Source organism: Myripristis murdjan, chromosome 10 (assembly GCF_902150065.1).
Source record: "Myripristis murdjan chromosome 10, fMyrMur1.1, whole genome shotgun sequence".
NCBI classification, from domain to species: Eukaryota; Metazoa; Chordata; class Actinopteri; order Holocentriformes; family Holocentridae; genus Myripristis; species Myripristis murdjan.
Window position 1 is genome coordinate 34126891 of NC_043989.1, and position 20444 is coordinate 34147334.

General features: G+C 42.3%; 1 protein-coding gene across 1 annotated transcript in view; it reads right to left on the reverse strand.

The window, feature by feature from the left end:
* Window positions 1-20444, reverse strand: part of fbxo38 (F-box protein 38) — a 119125-nt gene that overhangs the window by 87818 nt on the left and 10863 nt on the right. The window contains exons 3-4 of the mRNA XM_030061678.1: window positions 16553-16686; window positions 15861-16024 (exon numbers count right to left, since the gene is read on the reverse strand). Coding sequence (XP_029917538.1) covers window positions 15861-16024; window positions 16553-16686 — 298 coding nt within the window. The remainder of the gene's footprint in view (window positions 1-15860; window positions 16025-16552; window positions 16687-20444) is intronic.

Genomic DNA, 20444 nt, shown 5'->3' on the forward strand with positions numbered 1-20444 from the left:
TTCTGATCATTAGGTTTTACAAATAATGGACCAGCGAAATCTACTCCAGTTATTTCAAAAGGAGGGGACTCAGTGATGCGATCCTGTGGCAGTGGGGCTGTTATTTGCTGTCCTGGTTTTACTTTAAAACGTCTACATACAAAACATTGACTCACAGTTTTCTTTGTCACTTGTCTCCCTCTTAAAATCCAAAATCTCTCTCGTACTTGTGCCAGGGTCGCTTGAAGACCAGAATGCATAACATGAACATGAGCTTGTTGCACTTGCAGTTTTGTGAATCTGTCACTGGTGGGCAATATCCAGGGATGTTTGACTTTAAAACTCCATTCTGACTTTTGCAGTCGTCCTCCAACACACAGCAAGTCATTTTCATCCAGAAATGGATTTAGGCTGATTAACTTTGACTGCTTGTCAATCTGTTGTCTTTTCTTTAACTGATCAATTTCCTTTTGAAAGAATTTCTTTTGCGTGTGCTTGATCCAGTATCTTTCTGCATGATCCAGTTCCCCTGCAGATAACTGACCGGTGCATCTCAGTGTCATGTCAGGTTGACGCACATTATGAAGGAATCGAAAAATCCATGCAGTTGTTCTCAACAATTTTGTTAATTTGTCATATTTTTCGATTACAATGACACTGTGATCTGAACAAACTGCTGACTTTTCAGTCTCCACGGCAATTTCATTTTGAACAATTTCATCAAGCTCATGCATTTTCTCTTCTTCAGATTCATTCACAACTGATGCAGATGTTAGACACTCCGGCCCCTTCCACCACAACTTGTTGTCAATCAGAGTCTTAATTTTTATCCCTCTTGTTCCAAGATCTGCTGGGTTGTCTGTACTCTGACAATGATTCCAGTTTTGGGGCTCAGAGAGTGTTTGAATTTCCACTACACGGTTGGCTACAAAGGATTTCCATTGTGTTGGTGAACCTTTAATCCAATGCAGTGTGATCATGGAATCCGTCCATAGAAACAGTTGTTGTTTTGACATTTTCAAACAGCTGATTAGTCGATTTCCTAGTCTTGCTCCAATCAGTGCACCCAATAGCTCAAGTCTGGGGAATGTGGTCTTCTTTAAAGGTGCTACTCTTGTTTTTGAAGAGACAAAACTAGTTTGACACTTTTCATTATTTCTCACTATGCGCATGTATGCCACTGCACAATAGGCTCTTTCACTAGAATCGCAGAAAACATGAATTTCACTGTGTTTTTCATCAGTTTGCTCTTCTGTGTCATAACGTCTGGGTATTTTTATGTTTTTCAACTCACCAACTTCTTGGAGCCATGTGCGCCATTTGTCTGACAGGTCATCAGGCAGTTCTTCATCCCACTGCAGTCCTCGTTCCCATGTCTCTTGGAAAATGCGCTTGGCTCTAATAATGAATAGTGATATAAACCCAAGGGGGTCAAACAGTCTTGATGTCAGTTTTAACACATCCCTTTTGGTGCATCTTCCATCTTTCACAACATTCATTAAACTGCTCAGTTCAAATGTGAATTCATCCACATCCGTGTTCCATGAGATTCCGAGCACTTTGAACAGAGATGTTTGTCTATCAGTTCCCTTCTCTGTCATCATTGCATCCTCCTTCCATTTATTTTCAAGTTCACAGGAATTTGTTTTCCACTTGCACATTGTCATTCCAGCAGCTGCCAGGATTTTCTTTCCGGTTTTGGACAGGTGAAAAGCTGCGTTTACATTGTTTCCTCCACAAATCCAGTCATCTACATAAAGTGTATTGAGCAGCGCATTCACTGTTTCTGCATGAATCCTTTTATATTTCTCCAGGTGATGGCGAATGGTGGCTGCTAACAAAAATGGACTGGTGGTGGCTCCAAATGGGACTCTAGTCATTCTCAACGTACATCTGGAAACATCTGTGGTTGAGGATGGTCTTTCTGTTATCCACAGAAAGCAGAGTGCATCTCTGTCTCTTTCATCTATTTCAATCTGCAGAAAAGCTTTACTTATGTCTGCCATGAATGCTACGGGATGCTGTCTAAATGTAATCAATATATCAAACAGCTCTGGGTTCAAATTTGGTCCCGTAAGCAGGCATTCATTCAAAGATTTTTTGTTGGGTTCATGAGCAGAGCCATCAAACACTATGCAGGGTTTCCGCTACATGTAATTGATCGTGGCGCACCGCCACGGCTAAATAAAAGCCGCCACGGCTTGGGAATGATGATTTTTTTTTTTTTTTTTTTTTTCGGGTGTTAACACAATTTAAAGTATATTGTATGAATGACCTGTGAAAACGACCCTACATACACACATAGCATATATTTGCGCACATATACTTACTATGATCAGAGTTTTAAATGATATATTAAATATCACGACATGTTACACTACGGCGCAATTAATTTTATTTTGAAAACGCACCGGAGTTATCACCCGCCTGCTTTGTCCTACTGCTGCGCGCTCAAGAGTGGAGGCGGTAAAAAGCAGAGGGAGAGAAAAGGGCGAGAGCAAGGTACCTAAGCAAGATTAAGTTTAATCCATTTTTTGTTAAAGCCTGTGAAAACGACCCTAATGTTATTAATGTTAACATTGCATTGCGACCGACAGTAGGGCTGGGCGATATGGACCAAAAGTCATATCCCGATATATTTTGGCTGAATAGATATATATCCCGAATTTTTTTCCTTAAAGTGAGAGCAAATGTTCAGTCAAAGTCAAAGCCAAATATGACATGACGGGGCTGGAGCTTTTTCGGGTTGTGGATGGCTTGTGGCTGGGGCTTCTGCAGTGTTCCTGGTAGTATTTGGGGGGCAGGAGCTGCTACAGGAACGTCCTCTCGCTCGGCCCTCTCACCTGCCGTGTCTCCACTGAGAGGGCCGAGTAGGAGGAAGGTTCCTGTAAAGTTACCGGGCGGTTGCGCGACCATGACCGGGATATCAAAATGCGTGTTGTTAAAAAAGCCTGTTGTTAGCGTTAGCTAACGTTCCCTAGAGCAAACGTTAGCGCCCCTAAAAATGCCAGCTAAAAAGTGTGTTGTTACTGTTAGCTAACGTTAGCTAGCACGTTAGCGTTAGCTTGGTCGTGTTGGCCGTGTTGCTAGGGACGGTTTCAAAAAATCCTGGGGAAACCCTGCTATGCGTAATTTTGTTGTAGAGCGCTGTTCTCTAATTACTGCATGATGGGGTAAATAGTGTACAGGATTATCTGTCTGTTCCTCTTCTGCTGGTTCCACAATATTTTGTTGCAGATAATCAACTATAACTTCATTGTATCTGTCATACAGAACAGTGTTTGTCTTAAATTTCTTTATCAAGTTGTTCAATCTGCTCTCTGCTATTGTGAAATTGGATGAAACATGAGTTTTGTTTTCACGCCATGGTAATCGTACCTTATATCTTCCTCCGATGTCCATCACTGTTTCTTGGAAGAACTGCAAAGCTTCATTCTCCTCTTGTGACATTTTATTTTCTGTTGCAGCTTCGATTCCAAGTGCTTCAATTTCCCAAAACTTACGCACCTGATCAGATAACTGACAGTCATCCTCCGTGATCACTTTCATCACTCCTACTTCATGAGCCTCCGTGACCACATTCATTAATGAGACTGAGCCTTGAATAAGCCACCCAAAGATGCTTTCAATTCCAACAACTCATTTCAATCTCTCAATTCTGCCAGTTACCATTTGCCAATAATGATCTCCTCCGATCAGAACTCCAAGCTCCATATTTTCCATTCCATTAATAGGTGTGTCAGCGAGTTGCAGTCCCTTTGATTCCAGCTCTTTACGCAGTGCTTCTCCTGCAATACACACCTGAGGGGTCTCCAGTAACTGGATCTCTATAGTTTGCCCGTTTATGATATTCTTCAGCTTGGCCTTTACCTTTTTATACTTTTCTTGCCTGGGTTTGTCAGAGCCAAATGTGTACAAGTTGATAGTTTCTTCACCTATCACAGGGAGTCTTAGCACACGGGAAATATCTTCTCTTATAAAGCTGCGCATACTTCCCCCATCCATTAAACATTTGCTTAATACTCTGTTTGTGGGAGTTTCAACCCAGATTGTTGCAGTTTGCAGCAGAACTGTATTTTTATCAGAGCTACAAGGAGAAGCTGTGATTAGTGTGTCTGGTGCGCTCACTTCTGGTGATTTACTAGCATCTTGGTGGTGCTCTTTATGAACCTGATCATGACAAAGGGAGGTATAGTGTCTTCTTCCACATTTTTGACATGAAATTCCTTGAATCTGACACTTTCTGGCAATATGTCTGGCTCCAAAACAGACGAAACATCTTCCTTGTCGCTTGAGCCTTTCTTTCTTTTCTTCGATGGTTTTAATGTTACAGTCTTTAGACTTATGATCAGAATTTTCACAAAAGATACAGCTTGGATGTTCAACATAACTAACAGTGTGTAAAGCTGCTGCTGAACTGAGCTTCTTGGGTTTATATTCATACACTATATTACCAAAAGTATTCGCTCACCTGCCTTTACTCATACTATGAACTGAAGTGCCATCCCATTCCTAACCCATAGAGTTCAATATGATGTCGGTCCACCTTTTGCAGCTATTACAGCTTCAACTCTTCTGGGAAGACTGTCCACAAGGTTGAGGAGAGTGTTTATAGGAATTTTTGACCATTCTTCCAAAAGCGCATTGGTGAGGTCACACACTGATGTTGGTCGAGAAGGCCTGGCTCTCAGTCTCCGCTCTAATTCATCCCAAAGGTGTTCTATCGGGTTCAGGTCAGGACTCTGTGCAGGCCAGTCAAGTTCATCCACACCAGACTCTGTCATCCATGTCTTTATGGACCTTGCTTTGTGCACTGGTGCACAGTCATGTTGGAAGAGGAAGGGGCCCGCTCCAAACTGTTCCCACATGGTTGGGAGCATGGAATTGTCCAAAATGTTTTGGTATCCTGAAGCATTCAAAGTTCCTTTCACTGGAACTAAGGGGCCAAGCCCAGCTCCTGAAAAACAACCCCACACCATAATTCCTCCTCCACCAAATTTCACAGTCGGCACAATGCAGTCTGAAATGTACCGTTCTCCTGGCAATCTCCAAACCCAGACTCGTCCATCAGATTGCCAGATGGAAAAGCGTGATTCATCACTCCAGAGAACGCGTCTCCACTGCTCTAGAGGCCAGTGGCGGCGTGCTTTACACCATTGCATCCGACGCTTTGCATTGCACTTGGTGATGTGTGGCTTGGCTGCAGCTGCTCGGCCATGGAAACCCATTCCATGAAGCTCTCTGCGTACTGTACTTGGGCTAATCTGAAGGTCACATGAAGTTTGTAGCTCTGTAGCAATTGACTGTGCAGAAAGTCGGCGACCTCTTTGCACTATGCGCTTCAGCATCCGCTGACCCCTCTCCGTCACTTTACGTGGCCTACCACTTCGTGGCTGAGTTGCTGTTGTTCCCAAACGCTTCCATTTTGTTATAATAGAGCTGACAGTTGACTGTGGAATATTTAGGAGCGAGGAAATTTCACGACTGGATTTGTTGCACAGGTGGCATCCTATGACAGTTCCACGCTGCAATTCACTGAGCTCCTGAGAGCGGCCCATTCTTTCACAAATGTCTTGTTTCACAGTCTGCATGCCTGAGTGCTTGATTTTATACACCTGTGGCCAGGCCAAGTGATTAGGACACCTGATTCTGATCATTTGAATGGGTGAGCGAATACTTTTGGTAATATAGTGTATGTCTTCCAACTTTGTCTCTCATTTTTCTCCCTTTCCCTTTGTGCGTCATTGTTCCTGGTCAGATTCATGGTCCGTTCTCGACTCTCCACTTCCTTCTTTAAGAATTTCATGAGCTCAGTAACATCTAATGTCTCATTTTCATCCCTTAGACGACTGAAGGACAAGGCGATGTCTTCAGGGATCATTTGCATTAAAATTGGACATAATAATGTGCCGTAAGTGTCGGACACTACTCCCATGGCATCTAAACTTCTTATTTGAATTTCACATTCATCATAGAGTTTACGTAAAGCAGCACTGTCAGATGATTTCTTTACTGGAGTCAAGCTAAGTAATTTCTGCATGTGGGCATTAATCACTAAGTCTTTCCGGCCAAATCTGTTAGTCAGCATTTTAACTGCACTGTCATATTTGCTTCTGTTAATGCCAAACCTGCAATTACATTAGCAGCTGCACCGGTCAGATAAGACTTGAGATAGTTAAATTTATCTGCTTTACTCAATTCTGGATTGCTGTGAATTGCCATTTCAAATTGACTCCAAAATGTCTGCCATAAACTGATATCTCCATTAAATTTATCAATTATCAGTTTTGGGAGTTTCACTCCATGTCCATATGCACTTCTTTCACTACTTTCACTGGCTGCATCATCTGATCTTGGGTTATTCAACAGTCTCCTCATTCTTGTTTTTCGTCTCCCCATATCCTCTTGATACTTTATCACATTTTCAGCTTCCTCTTCAAGATCATCTTCATCAATTTCTGCTTCAATCTCTCGGTCCAATTCCTCCAATAAATTCTCTTTTACAAGAAGCATATCACAATATTCTTCCACAATACCTTTATCTGGAGGTTCTTCAGCAGCCAAAGTTTCATCAATTTTTCTCAATAACTTTGTGATCGAAGCACGAAGTACTCCTCTTTTCTTCTTTTTCCTTCCAACCTCCTCTACCTTCCTTTCCATTGTTTATCCACATTTCTTCTATTACTCCTTTGTCGCGGGTTTCAGCACCAATTTTTTGTAGTGAGGATTCTTCTTCATTGACAAGGCATCTTGTTCATTTTCTTTTTGCTGTTTTATTTACAATATTTACAAACATTTTAACTTCAAAGAGGACAAAACATGTCTTTTGTGTATGGGAGACTCCAGCCAAGACTTCTCCCTCTCTCCTTCATCAGTTCCTAAATACTCCCAGCTGTGTCCAATTCCACCCCTTCCCCGAGACTCCTCCTATGACACTCAGGATGAATCCGGTGCAGCGCAGGTCAGCTCAGGCAGATGGCGACCACTGTGCTGAAACCTCACAACAGAATGAGTTGCAACACCGACCGAGCAATCTGATTGGTCAATCAGATGTTTAGAATGTGCTCACGGCTAGCCGTGCTCAATTGAAAAAAACCTCTTCACTGAAAATATTACTCTGCCCGGCAATGTTATTGCCCGAGTCTGTGTGGTTTCCATGGCAACAAGAAACGTTTCACTGAAAACCCGCATCAAAAGCCGCTGTCAACTTTGTTAGTCTACATATTGGACCGTTTTGTTGTCAATTTTGATTTATTTGGCGATCTAAGTTTAGATAAACGGCTGAACGGGGAAGACAAGACAGAAGAGAAAAAGGAGAGATACGCGAGAGTGACGAGTGAAGAGCTGGATCAGCTGAAGAGGTCAAGAAATGAAGCCGGTACGGCCCGGTCAACATCTTGGGCCGTCAAATGTCTACAAGACGACCTGAAAAACACCGGGCAAACAGCTGATTTCTCACCTGTAAAGAAAGAAGAGCTAAACAAGATCCTCCGTGAATTTTATGGAGCTTTAATTTCTACAATAGAGAATGAAATGCGGAGTCAGCACCACGGACAGTACCTGTAAGATTTTCCACGGAGATGTGAGGCTATAGCTTTTTTCTTGTTATTAATGTGTTAATGTTATCAGTTATTAATTAGCCTATTAATCGTTATTAATTTGTTTAGTCTTTATGAGTTGCCTAGGCCATTGATTGAATTAATTTGTCAATTTGTTTGCATCTGTACACTGAAGTGAACATTTAATAAAGCAACACATCTGTGAAAACTGTCGTCTTTATTTCAGAGGTAAATTGATAACAGCCTGAAAAGGTGATTAGCAAAAGCCCCTGAAAGGTGGGGTTGAAATTATATAACTCTGTTCAGCCTTAATGTGACTGCTTAGGCCTACTGTTACTTTTTTTTGATGCTTAGCCACATTAATCGGAGCTGACGTTAAACTGGAGTGACACACCGCCAGCTGATATAAAACATCTGCCGGTGACTTTATGAAAAGATTGTTTGTTGTGGTGCCGACACTGGAAAGCAGTAGCCTATATTTAAATATAGCCTAACTGTTCATATAAGATGGTTGTAGATAGACTAAAGATCAGCTATGCTGCTGAGTCGCTGTCACGGCACCTGTTAGATTAAAAATGACTGAGAAGTCGGCAGAAGTATAACTATCAGTCCATGAAAAAAATATTTTTTTCCAAGCGGATATTCTAGTAACAACATGATTGAGCTATCAGAGCAGTTTTGTTGCTATCTATCTGTGGTATTTATTCAGTTTTGGGAAATCACGATGTCTAGAAAACATGGTAAGTCCAAGTTGGCTGCCTAACAGGGACTAGTTAACGTCAGATCTCTCAGATTTCCACTGAAACGGAGACAATAGGCCTACTAGCAAAAAAAAAAACTTTTACATTTTGGCAGCGAAATGCCCACAGTATGAATACATTTTGATTATACATTTTATTTTGTTGGTAATAGTTGTATAATCACATTATTACACTCGAGGGTAATCACTTCATCACTTTAGTGACAATAATAACGGTCAAGCACACCCTCTCGTGTAATAATGCTTAAAAATACACTTCAGACTTTGACCAGGCTAATCAAGAATAATGAATGTCTCTAATGGAGTCACTCCCTGACTGACTGACAGACAGACTGACTCATCCCCCATTGTTGAAACATGCATGCTCCAATATCCAGATAATGAGACTGAAGCTTCAGTATTTGACAAGCTAATTTGCCCAGCCGAACACAAAGGAGTTAAGTCCTCATTTCAGGTATTGTTTGGTTTCCGTGTTCCGCTTATATTTGGATACATTCAGTTATGGATGAAAGAATATATAGCTTGTTCAGCTGCAGCGATTGTCACCATTGTAGGATAACTGGCTGTGGTAATGCCAGACTGGTGAGGATAATGTTTGGATAACAGCCGACATTTCAGCTGAGAGGGATGGGAATCTAAAGTGAGCCTGCAGTAGTATATGAGTCAGGATAATAGGGTGCCAATTCAGACTGCAATTCTGTAATTATTGCAATTCCAAAGTATTGTGATTCCATACTACGATAGTGAGATTTTAAACTTTTTAGTTTTACAGTTATTGTAAATAATGTAAAAACAGGTGGGAAAAACTTTTAAAAAATGATTAATTATATAAAATGAATATAGTAAAAATCCAAGTAATAATGAAGTAAAAATTAATGTATTGTGATTTTTTCAAATGCATCTATTCATTTTTTTAAATGTAAACTTTTTTAAATCTATTTTAAATTACAGACAGAGCATCACAGAGTGGGTATTTCAGCATAGGCATGGTGATATAAAAAAACATCAAACAAAAAAACTGCTTTGTAATCAATTAACTTAATTGATTTTTCCAATTCAGTACTGAGAGATGCTTCAACAAATAAAATAAAATGGATGAGATAAGGCTCAGGCTGACCCAGCAAAGAGAAACCAGAAACTGCGGTGCTCTCATCCTCACAGAGACGTGGCTCCATAACAACATACCGGATGAGGCTTTAGCACTGGACGGGCGGACCCTGTTCCGGGCGGACAGAACTCAAGACTCCGGTAAGACGAGAGGGGGTGTGTACATCAATGATGCTTGGTGCACAGGTGGAGTCAGAGTGGATGGAAAATGTTCACCTGACGTTGAGTTTTTACTGCTGAGATGTCGGCCATATTACCTGCCTAGAGAACGACTGCAACCCCCGACATGGAGAGAACTCTACTGTGAAGTTCGCAGATGACACCACCATCATTGGCCAGATCTCCAACAATGATGAGTTTTCATATCGGGAGGAAATCAACCATCTTGCAGAATGGTGCACAGAAAACAACCTACTGCTCAATGTCAGCAAAACCAAAGAGCTGAGTTGATTTTAGAAAAAAGGAGGCAAAGACACACAACCCTGTCTACATCAATGAAGCTGAGGTGGAGCAAGTGAGCAGTTTCAAGTTCCTGGGAATCAACATAACAAAGAACCTATCATGGACTTCACATATCTCTGCCATGGTTAAAAAAGCTCAGAAACGGCTGTATTTCTTAAGGATACTTAAGAAAGCAAAATTCCCATGCCAAGTTCTTGTCAATCAATAGGGAACCACATTTTAATTTGATTAAACAACCTGTTGTTTAATGACCAATAACCTTCCTTGTATCCTTGTAGTACTGTTATGTGTCACAGAGCTGGAGGACCCAAACGAAGGAGAGAACGAACAAGCTGAAGTGCAGAATCTTTATTTACAGAGGGCAGGTTACACTAATGGTTGCTTCACACTTTTTGAAATTAAATTTAATGCTTTTCAAGATCTTTTTAAAAGACCTCAACATAGAAAATTTAATGCTGTTTCGACAGCAAAACAAATGCAGATTAGGGATGAGCTTCATGATTGAAAATCAGTCTGACAATATTTATAGGGAAATCTTCCTGAATTTTTTTTTTTTTTATCTCCATATAATAGTCATATGTAAAAATCACATAAAGTAATCTAATTAATAGCAAATGCAATGGACTATTTCTAACTGTTTAATGTTTTTCAATCATTTATATACACAATGAGCATTCAATAGCTATATGTATTCAACGTATTGAGCAAAAAAAATATATATAGTGCATTCAGAAAGTATTCAGACCCCCTTCACTTATGTTATGTTGCAGCCTGATGCTGCAATCATTTAAATTAATTTTTTCTCTCATTGATCTACTCTCAGCACCCCATAATGACAAGGTGAAAACAGAATTGTAGAATTTTTTGTAGATTTAGTTGAAGCACCTTTGGCAGCAATTACAGCCTCAAGTCTTTTTGGGTATGACGCAACAAGCTTTGCACACCTGGATTGGGGGATTTTCTGTCATTCTTGCTATGCTCTCAAATGCTCTCAAGCTCAGTCAGGTTGGATGGGGACCGTCGCTGGACAGCCATTTTCACGTCTCTCCAGAGATGTTGGATAGGGTTCAAGTTGGTACTGTACTCCATTCAGCTTTCCCTCAACCCTGACCAGTCTCCCATACCCCTTTTCCACCAAAGCAGTTCCAGGGCTGGTTCGGAGCCGGTGCCTGACGTAGCACTGGTTCTTTGGTTTTCCATCACCCAAGCACGGGCCAAACTGGTTCCAAGCAAGCACCAACTCCGAGCAGGGGCTAAACAGGAGCCAGAGAAAGAACCGATGATGCGACCCACCACGTCATTGGTGGGCGGGGTTACAAAACAAAACAGGGACTGCGAATGCTTTAAACATTAAGCAATAAGCCCCAAGAAGCCGTGGGTTACACTGGGTTACACTGATTTTACAACGGCATGGAACGCGGCTCAGCCAATCACATTTAAGGATGGGAAGCACCCGTTTTATAACTAAACATAGTTGTCATTCGTTCCGACCACGAATACAACAGGTAGCCGGCAATAATTGCGTTTTTCGCCTCTGGATTGCAGTGTAGGCTTGTAAAGACACAAGCAGTATTTGCATCGCTAATAAATCCAGATACTGCTACACCTGGGGCCAGAAACTGTATCGGGAAAGCAGCATTATATCCTTGACTGAGACGTGGCTCACAAACATCATCCCCGAATCACTGATCAGTTTCACCGGCCTCAGGACAGTACGGGCGGACAGAGACAGAGACGCTACAACCACTGTTGTGTGCATGAGTGTGCAATTTTATATGTGTTGAAGTGATGAAGCTGCCGTGACAATGTAATTTCCTGCAAAGGATTAATAAATTATCATTCATTCATTCATTCATGTTGGTTATTGTGATTCCGAGCGAGCATCTTGCGCACCCACGTCATCACATTTTCCGCTGACGTATTGACGTGGCTCTGACATGGCTCCAGTTGGCTCTTGGCCGGTGGAAAAGCAAACTGGGTCTTTGTTGGAACCAGTTAAGCACCAGCTCTAGCACCAGCACCGAACTAGCACCAGGTTATTTTTGGTGGAAAAGGGGCACCAGTCCCTGCTGCTGAAAAACAGTCCCACAGCATGATGAAACTGTAGGGGAGGGCTTCAGCGTTAGGATTAGGGTTAGCGCTGCTGTAGACTGGAAATTTCATCAGACCAGAGAATCTTGTTTCCTTCAGGTGCTTTGTTGTAAACTCCATGTGGGCTTTCATGTGTTTTGCACTGAGGAGAGGTTTCTGTCTAGCCACTCTGCCATAAAGCCCAGATCAGTGGAGGGCTGCAGTAATGGTTGTCCTTCTGGAACTCTGTCCCATCTCCACACAGGATCTCTGGAGCTCAGTCAGAGTGACCATTGGGTTCTTGGTAACCATTCTTACTAAGGCCCTTCTCTCACAGTTGCTCAGTTTGGCCAGGGGACAAACTCTTAGAAGAGTCCTGGTTGTGCCAAACTTCTTCCATTTAAGAATTATGGAGGCCACTGAGCTCTTGCGAACCTTCAGTGCAGCAGAATTTTTGTAGCCTTCCCCAGATTTGTGCCTTGCAACAATCCTGTCTCTGAGCTCTGCAGGCAGTTCCTTTGACCTAATGGCTTGGTTTTTGCTCTGATATGCACTGTCAGCTGTGAGGCCTTCTATAGAAAGGTGTGTGCCTTTCCAAATCATGTTCAATCAATTTAATTTACCACAGGTGGACTCAAGGTGTAGAGACATCTCAGCAACGAGCAAGAGAAATGGAAGGCACCTGAGCTAAATTAGCTAAGTGTTGTTGCAAAGGGTCTGAATACATATGTCAAAGTGATATTTCAGTTTTTCCTTTTTAATAAATTGGCAAAAATATCTAAAATTCTGTTTTCACTTCATTTTAGGGTACTGAGTGTAGATTAATGAGAGAAAAAATTAATTTAAAGGATTGTAGCATAAGGCTGCAACATAACAAAAGTAAATTAAAGCTGCAAGCAGCGTTGGACGGGCCCTCGCACCCGTGCCCCGCGTCCACCCCGTGCCCCGCGTCCACCTCGTGCCCGTCGGGAACGGTCCATTCACGGTGCCATTCACTCAATCACACACACACACACACACACACACACACACACACTTACGCACGGGCAGACAGCTACACACACAAACACACACATGCACACACAGGCGCACACACACACACCCACACACTCATTCACTCACTCACTCACTCACTCACTCACTCACTCACGCACTCACACACTCACACACACACACACACACAGTTCTGGCCCAGTTGCTAGCGGCGCTCCTCCAGCAGATGTCGCCCTAAGCTTGCGTTTGAGTTTGAGAGTTGTTTCTGATGCCAAGGGGCTGAGTGGGGGGAGGGCCAGTGCAAGCAGAGAGCACAGCAGAGAAAACAAAAACCGGCGTCCCTCCTCTTCAACAACTCTTCACTGCAACCACACACTTTTTCCAATCCACACCATGATATACAGTTTTGTAGGCATTTTCGTCCTCTTTCCATCGGCATAGGTTTGCAAGCTGTCAGACTTTGACTTTAGTCACCAAGGGCCTAATTAGCCCCTAGGACATTATTCCCACCAGGGTCCATGGGAAAAAGTGGAGGCGCTGGTTGTGGACACTCTGACTTTGAGGCCTTCTGAAATCCAAACGGTTCGAAGGAATGTAAATTCCTTCTGAACTTTTGTTAAGCACTATGTCCTCTGTCATCTATTAATTTGCAAGCCAATAAAAGTAACGCCCTGGGAGGAGATAGATTTCATGCAAAGTGGAAATTTGGGTGAAAACGTGACGTTCAAATGCAAATTGCGGACTTCCTGTTGGTTTTAGGTGGGGGGCACGGCACGAAAAATGTCGGGCTTGATGAGATCTACGTTTCGGCGCTGGTTTGGTCTTTCTATGACATTCCTGTGGGCCGCAGGGGCTGCCTTTGCGTCCCTAGGTGGCGCTACCGAGCCCATTTTTGCACCTGGGGGGTTCGATTTTTGATTTTATCGAATTTTTCGCCAGACCTGATGTGCGTGCCGAATTTGGTGAGTTTTTGAGCATGTTTAGGGGGTCAAATTAAGCGTCAAAGTGGTGTAATAATAATAATAAGAAAAAAAAAAAAAAAGAAACCTTACAAAAACAATAGGGCTTCGCACTGGGACAGTGCTCGGGCCCTAATAAGAAGAAGAAAAAAACAAAGCAAATACAATAGGGCTTCGCACTGGGACAGTGCTCGGGCCCTAAAAAAAAAAGTGAAAGGGGTCTGAATACTTTCTGAATGCACCATATGTGACTGACTGACTCCCATCCCCATGGGTTAGACACAGCGTTGTTGGAGAGGGTAAATTGTGTTCAACACAGACTTAGACGCCCATATGTTATGGAGCCGTTGGAACACTCCAGAAGCTTTGCCAATCCTTGTCCGGACGTCCTTCTCCACATCTCCGAGATGTTGCTGCCAAGGTATGTGAAGTTTTGGACGTATTCGATGATGTCTTTGCCTAGTGAGAGTGGTGGGTGGTGTTGGTGCTGCCCAACAGACATAGCCTTGGTTTTTTCATGGTTAATCTGTAGGCCAACCTTCCCTCCGTGCTCGTGGAGATTGTTGGTCATCTCTTGGAGTGTGCTGTGGGTGTGACTCATGAGTGCCAGGTCATCTGCGAAGTCCAAGTCGGCCAGTCTGCTCTGTCCCCACTTGATCCCGAAGTCTGTTCCGGCAAGAGTCTTCCTCATCACGAAGTTGTTGACGATGAGAAAGAGTAGGGGTGAAAGGATACACCCCTGCCTCACACCGGTCACAATGTCGAATTCGTCGGTAATGCCATTGCTAGTTCTAACTCTGCAGGTGGAGTTGTGGTACAGGGCTCTGAAGATATTCACATACTTGGGTGGGACACCGTACAGCAGGAGTAGAGGTATAAACAGCAGGAATGCATCGTCAATGCATCCAGAGTGATCGGATCTCAGGGTGCATTCAGCGGTGGTCTGGGATGCTCGTGTCCGCACTGCGTTACAGATGTAAACAGACATGTGTCCCAAGATGGACTGAGGGACCGCCTACTAACCCTGACACCAGCCAGAACGTCACTTTTCCAATAGAGAATAAAGTGCAGGACGACTGTAAAGCACCTGGTTAAGAAATAAAAACTCATGACATGAGCTCCCCTAAAAATATGGTGCAAGAAATTTGGGGAGCTCTTAAATTTCATGCCCTAGCGCAATTTAACACATTCTTTCTAACCCTTGACGCGATACTTACTATAGGAATACAAAAGATATATTATAGCGGCCATGTAGCGTTGCAGTAACCACGGGCATACCACAGAAATATTACCAGTTGATTTATCCACCTTTTGTTAAATACCGTTTTAGTTTTATTTTTGTGTGATAGGAGGACTAGCATAGCAGGAATTTTATTTTACTCTCTTTCTGTCTGTCTCTCTTTCTTTCTTTGTTTCTGTCTGTCTGTCTGGCTTTCTTTGTCTGTCTCTCTTTCTTTCTTTGTCTATCTGTCTGTCTGTCTCTCTTTTGTTCTGTCTGTCTCTCGTTCTTTCTGTCTGTTTCTTTCTTTCTTTCTGTCTCTATCTCTCTCCTTTCTGTCTCTCTCAATCTCTCTCCTTTCTGTCTCTCTCTGTCTCTCTCTCTTTCTCTCTCTCTCTCTCATATAGAGTGGGAAAGTGAGATCTGAATACAACTGGGCAGGCGAGATGCATTTGGAGATGCATGTTAATGCCACGTGTGTGCGGATGGATTGACTGCTGTCTTGTATTTAGATTTCTCAAAACGGTTGTTAATACCCGGTGGGAACAGCCTCATCAACTTAGGTTATGAAGCGACATGCAACCATGCATGCAACATTTTTTTGTGTGAGGGAGGGTGTAAATAGCCCAACAGCTGCTTTGTGACTATTCTGGCACTCCGTTTATTTTTTTGGTCAGCCCCTCCACTATCTAGCTTGCACCATTTTCAGATAGGAACAGGTGTCAAGAGTTGGAAACTCTGCTGACACTGACCAGTAGATTGGGACAGGACTGTAGAGCCTCCAGTACTCCAGGTATACTGAAAGCCTCATAGCCTCTGACTCGTCTTCTCTCCAGGTATCGAGGGTGGAGGCCATACAGCTGCTCCAGATCTGGCATCTTCCTCAGGAGCAGCAGAAAGCTGCTGTCTGTGAAACCTAGATAAAACAACACAGTAACACCTGATTATTCTTTGGATCAATATGAGCAATAATATTATCAACAGTTAGGACTGCTGTCAGCTTCACATGAAGTATGAATAAGTGTTCTCAATTCAGAAATAAAAGGGTGCAAAATAGAATGTCAATCAAAACAAATATGTAGATATGGAGGGAAACTGATTTACTGGTAATGGAGGAAAGAAAACAGGTGCCACAGCCTGGCAGTACCATTTTCACCGTATCTCCAGTTCTGAAAATGTTATAAGCAACTGGCATTTGTCATGGCTTGTAAGAACAAATAATTTTCCCATACTGTTAGATGATGGAAACACTGATGTAACATTAGCCAACAACATAAAAGGAGCAAGGAATATCGTTAAGAAAAAGTCTCAGACAGTTCACAGTCATTTAGATACTTAAAAAGTTATTTGACATCATGGTATCACAAATATGTTCCCAGATACCCCTTGGCCACTGAAACCTGGTAGCACTGGTACTGTTTGTAATAGCAGTTAGAGCCCTTACCTGAAGGCATGTACTCCCACCAGCGACTGGCACATAGATCCACCACTTTAACCACTCGCAAGTACAAAGTGACAGCCTCTCTGAGCTTTCTGGAAAGACACTCCATACACATGATGTCCTTCATGGGCAGGTATCTATACACACACACACACACACACACACACACACACACACACACACACACACACACACACACACACCGTCATTTACGTTTCAGTGTTTTTATCTGTTACATATTGTTTTCTCATACATCTTGCTGTCCTCCGCAGAGAGCAGCAAGAATTATGACACCTGTCTCAGGTGAATGATGCAATGTTCATGACAACACTGATTGGAACCCCGACTATGCTGACTTGTAAGCCTTAATAAACCACGATTGTTCTCTTATACTTGAATGGCTGTATGTTGTTAGAAAAAGATAAAATATGGCCATTGCTATAAAAATCCACATTGTTTAGTACATATTTTTACCTATGGAGGCAGCCATTATTTTACCTGCACAATTGACATAAAAAGGTTGCACTAGGGAGAAGAGCTATTAGCATCGCGTATACTTACCTTCCGGTGGTATCATCACAATGCCACATTGTACACGTTTAACACTTTGAAATTGTTTTTATTCTATGTACAAACTATGAAAAAAGTAAATAATTTATGATCACGGGATTATGTGATAACGGGTTAATGTTTTGATTTCGGCTACTCAAAGCTCTCAAGTCTCACGCATTGGGCATGAGACACATGCATTTCAACCTGTTCACACGCTCACATGCCACACCTTGTTTTTCTCACGCAGAGAAATTACCAGCATAATACCCACCAAGTTGTGCAGCTATGTTTTATAACAGTGGAACAGGTAGAGGAATCTGTATTTTTATATTTGACTGTTGTATCCCATGACTGGGAAACCGCAATAAATATATAAATATAACATTAATAACCATAAAAATATAAACATATATTAAAGTTGCAAGCAGTGTTGGACGGGCGCTCGCACCCGTGCCCCGCGTCCACCTCGTGCCCGTCGGGAACGGTCCATTTTTTCAAGTGTTTTAAGTTGATGTAGTTTGAGAGTTGTTTCTGCTCCCTCTGAGATCTCACGGTGGGTCTGTGGGGGGATGGGCAGCCAGCTAGAGTGTGTCAACAGACAGAGAGTGCAGAGCAGAGCAGAGCAGACCAGAGTCAAAAACTGTTAAACAGGTCTTCACAGCGGTCACAAACTTGTTCAAATCCACACCAAAAGATCATATTTTTGTAGGAATTTTCGTCCTCTGTCCATCGGCATAGGTTTGAAAGCTGTCAGACTTTTTCTTTAGACTGCTGGGGCCTAATTAGTGCGTAGTGTCAGGCCAAGTGGCTGCTTATTCACACCAGAGTCCATGGGAAAAAGTGGAGTTGCTGGTTGTGGACAGTCTGACTTTGAGGGCTTATAAAACCCAAATGGTTCGAATTAGTAATTAACCTTAAAGAACTTTTGTTAAGCACTGTTTACTCTGTCATGTATTAAGTTTTCAAGCCGATTAACGCCCTGGGAGGAGATCGATTTTCTGCAAAGTGAAAATTTGGGCGAAAACGTGACTTTCAAACGCAAATTGCGGCCTTCCTGTTGATTTTAGGTGGGGGGCACGAGCACGAAAAATGTCGGGCTTGATGAGATCTACATTTCGGCTTTGGTTTGGTCTTTCTATCACATTCCTGTGGGCCGCAGCAGCTGCCTTTGCGTCCCTAGGTGGCGCTACAGAGTCCATTTTTGCACCGGGGGGTTCCAATTTTTGATTTTATCGAATTTTTTGTCAGACCTGATGTACATGCTGAATTTGGTGAGTTTTTGAGCATGTTTAGGGGGTGCAAATTAAGTGTCAAAGAGACGTAATAATAAGTGAGAAGGAGAAGGAGAAGAAGAAAAAGAAACCTTACAGATACAATAGGGCTTCGCGCTGTTCCAGCGCTTGGGCCCTAAAAAGACAGAAACCCCACGGAAAAAGTTAATACCAGATCCAACGGAAATATAAACACCTATAAGGAAAATCACTCATTTCAAAACGGACAATATACCCTGCTACATCCCAGTAGTGATTTATGAAACAATTGAAGACGGTTTTGGTTTTCAATTGTTACTTCCCACTTCTAAGTCTGAATGAATATGTTACACAGTAACGAGTCAGCGGTAAATAATCAACCAAACATATTATAAACAAGTAAATCTGATAAGTTTTATTTGTTTTACTATCTGAAAGTGTAGCCTTAACGTTAATAATCCCTTTTATGCTGAATAGTAGTAACGTTTTGTTAGACGGTAACCATGGCAACACACTCAACAGTGAGCGGAGCAGTTATTCCCCTGCAACAGCCATGTAGCCTTTATTGAGAGAGTTACCCATTCCTTTTGGTTGGAAAGACAATTAATTGTTTTATGTATTGTTTATGGCCATTATGCAGGCCAGGTTTTTTACCCGACCTGTGAAGACAGCCCGACGCGGACAAAGACCCCCTTTCTTCTGTGTAACCGCAATCAGCATACACGACACTCCGATAGAATTCAATGGCGAGCCTACCCCAGGACCTGTAACCCATTCAACACAACCGGACCCTAACCCGCACGGTTTGGATAAATTGCACTGAACTGATAAAAACTGGATTGGATACAACAACGGAAATGAACTGAATTGTACAGTATATAAGACATTTGTATTATAGGAATTTCATTGATGAACCAGAACTGAATATTAAGTGAACATTCTGAAACTGAACATTTTGAACATTCTGAATATTTTCAACGTATACAAGGATACAAGAATACAAGGAAGTTTATTGGTCATTATACAACAGGTTGTATAATGTATAGAGTTCTCTCCATGTCGGGGGTTGCAGTCGTGGGTGTACAGCGTGAACAGGAGGTGGCTGAGCACACAGCCCTGGGGGGCTCCGGTGTTGAGCACTAGAGTGGAGGAGGAGAGACTGCCAATCCGAACTGACTGGGGTCTGTTTGTGAGGAAGTCCAGTATCCAGTTGCAGAGAGTGGTACTGATGCTCAGTTTTCCAATCAGCTTCATGGGGGAGATTGTGTTGAAAGCTGAGCTGAAATCAACAAACAGCATTGGCATCCTCTGTGGATCTGTTGGTTCTGAATGCAAACTGCTGAGGGTCCAGACTGGCAGGAATGTTGTTCTTTATGTGCTGGAGAACCAGTTTCTCAAAGCAATTAATCAGGATGGGGGTGAGTGCCACAGGGCGGTAGTCATTTAGATCAGACACTGCAGACTTTTTAGGCACAGGGATGATGGTGGCTGTCGGGCAAAAGATACAGAAGTATTCACTGCCGTACCACCAGACTACAGAGCAGCTTCTTCCCTCAGGCTGTGAGACTACTAAATGTACCATCTGAACTCCTCCAGGCTTAATAATTCTACTTTCTACACAATCAATCAATTAATCAATCAAGAGGGAACCACACTTTAATTTCATTATTCAACCTGTTGTATAATGACAAATAAACTTCCTTGTATCCTTGTAATGTAAGGTGAAGAAAAGTGTTTAATGGAAAAATAACAAGGAAAGAAAGTAAGAAAGGGAGTTGATCCAAAAGAAAGAAACACATAAAAATTAAAAGACCGGTCTAATTTCTAATATATATCTATAGATAGATATCTATTGATATCTATCTATAGATATCTATCTATATATATCTATATAGATATCTATATCTATATATATCTATATAGATATCTATATCTATATATTTAGATATATATGATATCTGAATGAATAAATTCCCAACAGTATCACCAGCAAAACACCCCCACACCATCACACCTCCTCCTCCATGCTTCACAGTGGGAACCAGGCATGTGGAATCCATCCGTTCACCTTTTCTGCGTCTCACAAAGATACG